The 12,221-nt window shown below is 35.5% G+C and overlaps 1 protein-coding gene across 10 annotated transcripts in view; it reads right to left on the bottom strand.

The window, feature by feature from the left end:
* The window catches only part of ADAMTS6 (ADAM metallopeptidase with thrombospondin type 1 motif 6), a 155,294-nt gene that overhangs the window by 81,251 nt on the left and 61,822 nt on the right, over window positions 1-12,221 (bottom strand). For 9 of the 10 annotated variants that reach the window (XM_038170500.2, XM_038170502.2, XM_038170505.2 and 6 more), the window contains 2 exons: window positions 11,124-11,229; window positions 1,333-1,479 (listed from right to left, as the gene is read on the bottom strand). In XM_038170500.2, coding sequence (XP_038026428.1) covers window positions 1,333-1,479; window positions 11,124-11,229 — 253 coding nt within the window. The remainder of the gene's footprint in view (window positions 1-1,332; window positions 1,480-11,123; window positions 11,230-12,221) is intronic. The other variant, XM_038170504.2, reaches the window with a different exon arrangement.

The following is a 12,221-nucleotide window of genomic DNA, read 5'->3' on the forward strand; positions in this document are numbered from 1 at the left end:
ATCTTGTCATTTTTTATGCTGCTAGTGTTAAATGAATATATATATCTAACCTCAGAAAATCAACTTACATTGTGAAAAACCTGTATCACACACATGTAGAATGATTTATTCAGTACAGTTTAGTTTAGGTGTTCATTTTAAACACTCCAGCACTTAAAATTTCATGGGTTCATAGTTCAGTGGGGTGATAAAAACTTGATAAAGTAACTGAAGAGAGGTAATTTCCTCTGGACCGTGCCTAACACCAACACACCTGATCCTGCCCATTGACCCTATAGGAAGCCAACAGACACAATTCATTGTTTCTGTACTTTTGTGAGAGAAGCTACGTCTTAACCAACAAAAGGAAAACTTCATTGGTCTATATGGGTCCCTTCAGGTACAATTCAGAATACAGCACCTTATTCTAAAGTTAGATCCCCAAAAGAGTTGGATAAAGTCCATTTTGCTGTTGGTAATCTAACTGTTAGACTACTTCTCTTAAAACACAGAGACTGACTTCTTCACCAACCTTTATTTCTTAAAGGACTAATTACACTGATGACACTGAATTTATCAACAAACTTCCATCTGCTCTCATAAAGACCCCATCTCCTGTACATTTTAAAAAACACTATTATTAATTTGTTCTCAGTGATCTCGTAACTCTGTGCCTGTCTTCCAAAGGTTAATTACATACAAAGACTTCATTAGGTATCACGTATATCAATAAGCACATTTTTGAAAATAACACATTTTGACTGTTTCAATTCTTTCATACAGAGGTAAAATTTAAGATAGGAACCTATTTCTGAATAAAATCACCACAGAAGTATAGGTTAGCACATTTAAAAAATATTAACATAAACATCTATGCTACCCTCTCCTCTGATCTTTATATTTTTATGAAAGGTGCCAATAAACATTGACAGACTAAAAAAAAGCAAGATGGCATAAAAATCAGGAGAATAAAATGCACAAAGATAAGGGCTAGAAGCTTGTTCCCTTCAACGCATATCCTCACATTATACACAATTTAGAACAAAAATGTTTCCCATCACTCGTTGACTAATTCCACATTTCTTTATTTCTCACCTTAAGATTAAGCAATGAAATATGATCAGCACTTTAAAATGTTTGAATAGATTAAAAATCAACACTGTGAAATGGGGAATGGAATAGAAGAAACTTTTACCCATACACAGGAAAAGCACCCTGTAAGAGTTCAGGGACTTGTTATACTTCTGTCTTTACATTCTGAAAATGTAAAGAACACGTTACTGTATCTCTACTATTTATTCCGAAAGGTGTGATTTTTTGGAACAACTCATGATTTTTCTTGAGATTACTTACTCTAAAAAACTGGTGATGTAATCCCGACTGCAGGCTGACCAAGAGAAAGGGTTGGTGTTTGCTGTAATATGAGCCGCCATTAGTTTTGCTGCTTCATGACCTTTGGTCCCACAGGAATTTCCAATTCCATCATGGTTCATACCAAAACTGCCCAAAAGAGAAGAAAAACAGCCCATTATTTTTCTACAGAAACAGACATCTCATAAACAATGTGATTTTTACAGAAATCATATTTAGGCCTAAAAGAATACAAGAGAACTCCAAATGGGGAATTAGGATCAGTTAAGTTTAGTTTATTCAGATCTCAGAATATTGCACAATTACATAGCATTTTTTTTAAAGGGTCCTGAAAGGACTTTACTTCTTTTCTAAAATTTAACATTACTCTTTCAAGATAAATCACGAGCAATCAGTCTTTATTTGGGTATTGTAGCTGGTAAAGAATATATATTGTGTCACTAACACGTCTATTAGTAAACAGAGACAAATAGGGTATGCGATGTTGCTGTATAAGCACGCATATAAGCACACAGTAGCTAATGATATTTCAAGCAGAACGTGAGTTTTGCAATTCCCAAGGCCATTCTGTATTCAAGCTCCCTCTATGTTTCCAATGCACAGATGACTTGCAGTTATTCTATTAGAGCTCTCCTTTGTCATGGAACTTCAGAGTGAAGGACACTTAAAATCAGCAGAAAATACAGTAAGAAATCTCTGAGTGGCATTTGGCCAGCAGATACTTCCAGCCAACAAATTCATTAACTTTCAACAAAGATGACATGACTCTGGAAAGAAATATACAGTAAAATAATCTTTATGCTCTAGAAATCCCATGCTACTGAAACAAACCCTTTGAGCTACAGAAAGCCAACATAAATTAAAACTAGAGGTTAACTCATAGAAAAGCTATTTGAAAAGACTTTCCTTCTATATACAAAACTATTTTAAAATGAAATTATTACTGTTATCCCTAAACAACCAACAACATATACTTGACTGACCTGTCATAAATGAAGCATTTTAAGAGAATATAGAATACCATGACCTTTTGTAATAGTATACATCTTTTTTTTAACTCCATTTTCTAAGTCTGCCTTTGATTCATTTCCTCTCTGTCACTTGGGAGGAAATATCTTATTTTTTTTAAATATTAACTTTTGGACACATTAGCTCCTCCTTCCCAAACATGACACAAGGCTTACGAGATCAAAGAGGCGGGTAGTGAGATATAGAAGAGCTTCCTAGAGCATCAGACAGAGAAGTAGTCAAAGGGAATACCAAAACTGAGCTGCAGCTGGAAGCAGTGCATCTGTCACTTTTTATATGTCATACAATGAGACCAGTCCTTGGAGTCCTCTGTGTTACAAATGCTAAGACTGACCCCCTGATTTTGTACTTAATATTCAGGTATACAAATGTGCTGAAGCATTCCATTTTTATTTTCTAGAAATTTTTTATTCTGATTGCCAGAATATACATCAATCTATGCCTACGGGACATCTCCCCATGTAATACAGTATGCAGCAATGCCTGCTTTTATTTTGTTTAGTGTGTGATGTCTGAAAAATGCAGAAAGCCTTATGCATAGGAAAGGTATTGTTATATATTTTGTAAGTTAAGGAGTTAGAAGTCCAATGCAACACACTTCATCAGCTAATAATGAAAAAGCATTTTATTGGCATAGTTCTCAACTGCCATAATTTCCTAGAATTAGGGGTACCTGAAATGGTAACATTTCTTGTTGAATTACCTATGTACGATTCTTAAAATAGAAAACATCATGTTTTAAGTCTCTATGAGAGTTCCTTACAGAAATGGACATTCTGCTACGTGGGAAAGAGCTCAATTGGGTCTTACTGACTATCTGCGATACCCAACTTATTCCTGGTTAATATATTTATTTTGTCAAAGAAATCACAGAAACTCCAACTGTCTAGGAAATGAAAGAGTCCAAGCATATTTTGTCTTTTGGGCCTACCAAAAAGAAGAACAAATTTCATAGTTAAATATCTTTCCTTCTACCAGCTCTCCTTGTGAAAAATAAGTTGCACATGGTGGCAGCGGTATATCTAGTAAAATGCAAATCTGTGAATGGAAGCTGCTATTCCAGATGCACACGGGAATACAATGCTTTTCCATGAGCTAAATGCACTACTCTTTTTTTAATAATAAATATTAATTCATCTAAATCATCTATTCCCTTACACAAAGGCTATTCCACTCGCCCCTGCTCCTGAATTTAGTAGAGAACTGGCCATTAGGTTCAGATAATATTTCTGATGTTTAGACAGGAGTTTTGTAATTACTGTCATCTTTTCCCATAGACAGTAGTGGCAGCATGCACTTACAGCCTAGTAATTTGCACTCCTATAGCCAGGACTGCAGATGAAGACAAATTTCTGTCCAAAGTACTACTTTTATTTCCATCAGAACATGTTGGTTATATTTGATCACCATTACACTAAGGGTACACCTTTCAAAAAAGTATATTTGGAATTAGATTGGGGTGGGAAGGCAGTGAAGAAAGGAAGGAACAAAATAGTCTTAATGGAGGCAGTATTATAATTTACTTGTCTTTTTCAAAATGACTAAACAGATTAACACTGTATTTTTTTCACTGGCTCTAAAAGCTTGTCTAGAACTGCCCATGTAATTTTGGTTTTAAAGGAACAGGCAGATAAGCAAGTAGACAGTGAGAAGTCTTCTTAACTGACACGGGAGCTTTCTCTGAAGTTACCTTTCTGCCTACCATCTCAAGGAAAGATGTTTAGCTCAGCAGCTCTGAATCACTCTTTTTTTTTCAAGCATTATGTCCACTCTTCTCCAATCTTCTCTCTGCTCACACTACATATAAGAACTGTGCAAAGTAGCAGTAAAAATCATAATTTAAATTCTCCTGCAATATTTTCTATAGTTTCTACACTTCTCAAAAAATTCTTAGAGGGCAGCACATCTGTTTAGTGCTCTGTGTCTGTTTCATTTATTAACATCTGCAATAGGACAGACACTTCTTCTTGGCAATCTGTTTTTCTTTATATCTGAAAAAAAAAACCTGAGAGAATTATTTGTAATACACATCGAACTTAAAATCTGACCTCAAAAATCACAGGGGAGTTAACTGGTCTCAGCTGCATTGAATAAAACAGCAACAGATAACCAGAAACTCTAGAGTAAAAGCAGAGGGAAGGATGTGAACATAAACTTCTTGTTTATCCTCCCTTTTACCTTGTGAAGGAACAATACTTCAGGTCCCCTACAATTTCTTTTTTATTTAAGGTGAGGTTGCTGATTTGCTTGGTGGTTCTAACTTGTGATGGTAAGAGCTACCAAAACACTTACTGCTGATGTGTCTGAAATTACATCAGTTATTTTTGTGGCACAGCCAGGATACCTCTGTTTTGATTTATTAAGCAAACACTTCTGAGAAGACAGATCCAAACCAATCTGAATGCTCCTCAGTACTGCTTACAGAGGTTTATTTCATATACCATGTACTTTTACAGCACAGAAATCATCTGAAATGTGCTACTCAGATTATTTTTTTTTTCCCTTATTTGTTCACAGTCTATTACTTCTGCTTTCCAATTGTAATACTAATAGCTCTACACCAAGCTATTGCCTAGTTTGGAACATTCAGAACTGCAGATCTCTAATGTTTATTTTCTCTAAATAAAACAATTAATTTTTAGTCACTTATAGATTCATGAGTTACAGTATATATGGGAGAATTTGGCCTAATTCTGGTCAATCAGTGGCTCTCACTTTGCTCTGCCACTTTGTTAAGTATGTTAAGGAAAAAAGTACCAGAAACTGATTCTCCTGAGTCAGGCAACTAAGTTACAGGTATACAAGCAAAAGAAATACAATAAAAATGAATTTCTTGATATTGCTGTCCGCTATCAGAAGCTGATTTACAGATGTGTAACTCTGTGTGACTCTTTAGGAAAAATATATCTTTTCAAGAGAAAGAAGAAAGAAAATTTGACATTAATGGGTTTTAGTATACTAGCTTATTTGCACTAGGAAATACAAACCAAACATGTACAGTAAGACTGGAATGGGTCATTTGCAAGCTAAGTATTTTGACCCAGGTATATTGCTAGACATTCCTTGACTGTCTCAGCACATTACACAATACTTCCACAACTATTATGGAGAATGAAGCACAGCGTAGGGATGGGTCAAAAAAGTGCACAAGTGAATAATCCTTTCAAAATTTCTAACAGTAAATCAATACTACAGTGAGATGGAAGGCATGCTTAAACAAGTCTTCTTGTATTAGATACAAAATATAAAGAGCAAACGGTAAGTTTCTTGTAAGAAATACCACCTTATTTGCTTAGGAAAGGCGTATCAACTTTTTCATAAATTTTGCATTCATTTTGTTTCTATTATGTTGTACTTATTCCAGTAATTATTAAAAAGATGTAATTTAAATATTCAGAAATCTTCTATTTTATCTAATTAAAAGTAAGGAGTGCATTCATATAGCTTTGAATGTCTGTGTGCAGCCTGCTTTACAGCTATAGCAATGCTTACAGATACAATGAAGCTAATTGTTAATTTTCTTTAAAAAAAAAAAAAAAATTATCTGTTCTTAGTGACATTAGAAAACGTCAAAAGAGGAAAAAGAAAGAAAAACTAGAGTGCTTCAGCATTCTCTTGTTAAACAAAAAGAGCATGAATTTAGACAGAATCTACTATTAAAGAATAATTTTTTTTTTTGGACAATATCAGTTCAGAGCTATGAACTGATGTAACCCACACAGCAATTCCTGTGTGGATATATATGGTAACTTTGTTACTTGTTTTCATACCTGTTAGCAATGAAATATAGTAAAATTGATATGGAAAAAGTATTATTTTGTTATTACGCTAATAGAAGGCTAAATTATTTATTTATTTTTAAACCATATGGAATCACAGAATGGTTTGGGTTGGAAGGGACCTTGAAGATCACTCAACTCCAACCCCCGGCCATGGGCAGGGACACCTCCCACCAGACCAGGCTGCCCAAAGCCCCATCCAGCCTGGCCTTGAGCACCTCCAGGGATGGGGCATCCACAGCTTCTCAGGGCAGCCTGTGCCAGGGCCTCACCACCCTCTGAGTAAACAATTTCTTCCTTACGTCTAATCTAAATCTACCCTCTTTTAGTTTAAAGTCATTCCCCCTTGTTCTATTACTACATGCCCTTGTAAAATGTCTTGTTTTGTTCATGGGAGAGCTTATGAGAGATGGTGTTACTACAGTTTATCCTTGCTGAGTTTAAGTATTTTGAAGTTTGGTATGTGTGCCCCTCAGACTGCAATATTTTCTTGGTGGTTTTTACAATGCATACACACATTTCTTCCAGGAAATATCTTATTCTAAAACTGATGTCTTATAAAGCAGACAAGGTTTTACTGATCAATCACAAAGCTCACCAATTACCAGTGAATGAGGAAAAGACAAAAGCTTCCCTGAAAATGCCTCCAGGAAGATTTTGTCCTAAATTAGAAATTTCTATTCCAGCACTGAAGACCAACTTTCTAATATGGGCAGCTGGGGTTATTTGTGCTATTTTCCTACTTTGCATATGGACTAAAAAAGACTTCAAAAAATGCTACAATTGCAGGTATATTTTAGCTGTATGAACTAATTCAGAACTAAATCCTCCTAGAAAACACGATCTTCTCCATCTTGAAGCCAATTTAATTCATTAGCTTATAATTTTTTTTTTTATTTTTTTTATTTTTTTTTTAATTTTCATCAAGATACAACTGCTGAACACCAGACTTTCATTTTGGCTCCCTGGCTCATAAAACCTTCAACAGAGATCTACCTTTGGCAAATCTTTTCCCTACTTTGCATTTTATGGGTAGTTCTGTTTTAAGCTCAGTCCACCATCCTCCCGTTTTTACATCTCATGGTTTTTTCCTCTTTGATCTTCCTTGTTCTTTTTACCTTTGTTATTTAGCTTCCAGAGCTCAGCTAACTCTGTAGGACTGCAACAATGAATATCATTATATCTATCTTTTAGGGACATCCATTCAAAGGAACCTTATCTGTTAAATCAGCATCCTGTACAGCACGCATGAAGCAAATTCGGCAGTTCAGTAAGTAACCTAGTAAAAAAAAGTACAGACTGAAAAGGCACCAAACTCAGCTGGTAGGAACAGAAAATGGGACTGGATCTTGTATGTTACACTTGTCTGACCATAACAGCATATTCAAGCCTGCAAAGTGTTTTTCTTCGCAAAGAGAAAGTCAAACTGTTTGACAATGCAGGGGCTACACACACTCAGTTGTCACTCCTGCCATGAAGGGAAATCCGGACTGGTTTGACTTTTGCTTACCAGAAATCTTAAGTATTTCTTCAGTGTGAAATACATAATCTAATGGCAAGTCAAGCATTATAAATCAAGTTTTTAGAGTCACTATTATGAAGCCTGAGTGGCCCACTCTGAATTTTATCTGATTAACAGAAGTATTAAGATCAATACAAGGCTTTTCTCAAAACCATACATAGAGAGAAACAACCATAAAACTCAGTCTATCACCATTATTTATGCAACACAGAGTTAATCAAAGTGTTACGGATGTCTACAATAAAAACAGCTGGGTTTGAGTCTTGACTACACATGGCTTATCTGCACAAAAACTAAGATATACACATATAAAAGCTACAAACTGTAAGGAAGCCAAAAAGATACTTTAAAAATTACTTATAAATATTTAACGGAAAGTACGACAAGACATAGTAATCACACTCACACTCTCTGTCTCTAAGTTTTCAAGACTAAGTGCTTTTCTGGATAAAAAAACTTTGACCAAATGCAAGTTACTGGGATCAATACAAGGGCAAATCAGTTAAATGTACTATACCGTGATATACAGAAAGTCAGACCAGATCAGCAAATCATTTCACAAAATCACAGACTGGTTTGGGTTCGAAGGGACCTTAAAGTTCACCCAGTTCTAACTCCCTGCCATGGGCAGGGACACCTCCCACCAGACCAGGCTGCCCAAAGCCCCATCCAGCCTGGCCTTGAGCACCTCCAGGGATGAGGCATCCACAGCTTCTCTGGGCAGCCTGTGCCAGGGCCTCACCAGTCTCACAGTGGAAAATGTCTTCCATACATTTAATGTAGATCTACTCCCTTTCAGTCTGAAACCATTGTTCCTTGTCCTGTCACTACACATCCTGGTAAAAACTCTTTCTTATAAGCCCCTGTTAAGTATTGAAAGGCTGCAAGAAGGTCTCCCCAGAACATTCTCTTCTCCATGCTAAACAACCCCATCTCTCTTCATAGGAAAGGTGTTCCCGCCCTCTGATAATTTTTGCGGCCCTTCTCTAGGCTCACTCTAGCAGGTCCCTATATTTCTTCTACTGGGACCCAAAGCTGGATGCAGTATTTCAGGTGGGGTCACACTACACCAAAGCAGAAGAATCATCTCCTTCAACTTGCTGGCCATGCATCTTTTGATGTGGTCCAAGATACAACTGGATTTCTGGGTTGCAAATGTACATTGCCAGCTCATGTCCAACTGTTCATCAACTAGTATCCATAAGCTCTTCTCTGGAAGGCCTTCCTTTAATTCCCAAATTTATTAACCTAATAGAAACTAGTAAATAGAATCATAATTCCATCAGAGAAGTATTATAATGCCACTTTTGGAGAAATCACGGAAAAATCTATCTGTATTATCTCTACTGGTCTCTTAATCACAAGAGGAATTTTATTCCTCAGCTCAACATTTTTTAACTTAGCATTCCATAGTATATTCTAAATTAATAAAGTGTTTTTTTTGTTGTTGTTGTTGTAAATCATATATTCAATGTAGACTTGTCATTTAAGTGCTTCTATCTTTCATTTGACAATGAAGCCAATTTCCTATTTCCCAGGTATGTCTGAAGAGAAAAGCTATCATTTTGGCATGGCGAAAGAAAAGTTTACAGTACTCCTTGAAATTATTATTTTACACACAGGCAAGTACCTTCTAGTACATACTTTAATAATAGCCACTGAAGGGAAGAGGAAGACAAAAGGAAGTAATAACTTCCTTGATTTAGTCACATAGGCATTCAGTCTCATTACGAGTGAATTCCCATTCACTCGTGATGTGTGGATAGCACAAAACATATAAATCTTGAAGGTCTTTTACCCACATATTTTTCCTAGTTTTTATAGAAGGTATCTAGCTCATAAAAAGGTCAGTTTTTAACTCCATACTTCCAGTATGATTTTCTTAATTCACTGTGTATCAAATAAAATCAAGTGAATATGATTTCTATATTATTTTCAAAACACCATTTGACATGTCATTCAAGCTACAGGACAAGTTGAAAACCTCAAAGAGCTGAGATTTCAGAATTTCAAAAGACCTTATGTAAAAGAAGCCAAGAGACATCGATTGTAGTAAACACAGATGGTTAACAAAAAGCCTATGATCAGAGAATATATCCTATGGATGTAGTTTCTCCTGAGATTCTAATCAAAGCCTCAGTTTTTTAAACCAAGTATTGTCATCATGCCAGTTTTGAATAATAACATAGCTGCATACACTCAGATTATTTTTATGCTTCACTGGAATAACCTTCATGAAGTATGTAGTGACATGACATACAGATTAGAATGAAGATGGGGATTTTTTTTCTTTTTGAACATGTGGCTCAAATTCACCACAAGGTTACGTATTACTATTAATAAGATTTTCAGATGTATAAGTGATTTGAAGGAGCTTTTTCCGCAACATTGGAAATATATTTTTCTTTACGCTATCCTTTTCAATTCAAGTAAAGGAAAAGAAGGAAGGAAATGAAGATTACAAGAATTACACGTGTTTTAAATTATTTTTGTTTAGATCTTATACAATTGCTTTTGAATTTTTGAATTCATCTACTTCAGTGTAACTAAAGTGTTCTTTTCACACATAATATGAGATCGTACTTGCCAAGTAATTATCTTGCATGATAGGTGGGCTGAAAATAAGTGTTTACTTCCAACTCCTGCTTTTGATCAGCAGATCGATAGCTTCCATTTCAGTCTGCATTGGAACTTTTAGCAGTTGCATCAGCTAATGTTTGGAAAAACATATCATCCATAACTCAGCGTTGGTCAACCCACATAAACAAAAAGGAAACCGCTTGATAATAGAAGGTGCCTTTTTAAAGTCATCACAACATACTAATGGCACTGTCTTTCAAGGGAGGACCTGAAATATGCCCAGACTGATCTGCATTCAGATTTTTGCACTCTCATATCATCATGCTCTTTAAAATGATATGCCAGTGCTTAAAATATACAGATGATGTTATGAATATTTTACATAATTCATGCTTGAGTGAAAGATGACTGAAAGCATATGAATACTGGCAACAGAAGCAATGCTTTAGTCAGAATACTTTGAATTATATTTAAGATAAAATAATGAAAAACAAAAACAAAAAAAACTTTTAACCACTTTTGTTTCATAAAGAAATGTGGAGGGAGGGGGAGGGAAATTTTTCAAAGCCTAATATTTAAGAATATGAAACAGAGTAGGAGGGTGTGAGCCAAATCTCAAAAGCACAGATTAAACTGGAATCTGAAATCAAAGGGTAAACAATGAGTCTTCAGTTCTAAAGTTAAAGCCCTTGGTAATATATACCAAATAAAATGTACTGCCACTCATGAATACTATATACAAGAAACATGGAGCACCAGAACAGAGATGGTACAGCCATGCAGAAAAAATAATGATATCTATTATTAAACTAATATTAAAAAGGTGATACATTAAAACATAGTCTTTTTTTAAACTCACTCACTTGTGACCAATCTCATGTGCAATGGTAAAAGCTGAACCTAGGCCAATGTCTTCATTAATGCTGCAGCTCCTTTCAGGCTCACACATTCCAGCCACAGAGGCCAAGCCTGAATAAACAGAAGGAGACACAAAGGGTCATGCCAAGGTGTTTCAGTCTTAAAAGCCCTAGTTATAAATGCCTGGATTCTTTTTAATAACCTCTATGCACAGAAGGAGCAGTTGGCAAAAGGTTAACTTTCTAGTCATTTGCAAAATCACTGGGGGGAATTTCACTTTGCCGGCTAGACATTAATATTTTTTGAACTGCAGTCAGTGCTGGAAAATGTCTAGACTAGGGGTTAGATTTATAAATTTTACTTCTGGTAACTTGGGACCACCTAGTAACTTGAGCCAGGAGAGGGAATTCAAGAAAGCATTTCTATTTTAACATTCCTGAGCCTGAAGAAAGCAAAATGTATCCACATTATTTTTCTAAAGAAATCTGTTTAAGTTTAGTGGGTTCATAAAAACATACAAGCAACTTTTTTAGCTATGAAAAGCCCCACATGGTACTTAAAAAAAAAATTATAAAAACAAAATCGAATGCATCAATGAAGAGAGAGGAGATAAGTTAATAACAAGCACTCGTTTAACCATGGAAGTCTCTTCCATTTATCACCCATTATCTTCTAGAATTAAAACCTTATTGCATTATAAGTGCTTTAAAAAACTTTTTTTTAGAGAAAGCAAGCCACTGGCATTTCCAGAACATGGCTCTTCAGTATCCTGCACATTCTTTAGCAACAGAATATCACACAACATATTGCAGACATTAATTTGCTGCTACTAAAGCAGCAAAATCTCTAAGCATCACATTTATTTAGTGTATTCCCTAAGGTTTCTTATGCGAAAGCAGCAGTAATGCTTTCTTTAAGGAAGTAACCTGCACAGTTTACGCTGTAAAAGAACAATAGCTGGGAAAATGCGTTTGGGGGGGGGGGGGGGGGAACAGAATTATACTCTTTTATGAATGAGCAGGCACTTCAAGCTATTCTGTTTGAACGATCAGCAAGCAAGTAATAAGATGACATCTTATTACATCAGTAATAAGATAAGTGCT

This window comes from Anas platyrhynchos, chromosome Z, assembly GCF_047663525.1.
Source record: "Anas platyrhynchos isolate ZD024472 breed Pekin duck chromosome Z, IASCAAS_PekinDuck_T2T, whole genome shotgun sequence".
NCBI classification, from domain to species: domain Eukaryota; kingdom Metazoa; phylum Chordata; class Aves; order Anseriformes; family Anatidae; genus Anas; species Anas platyrhynchos.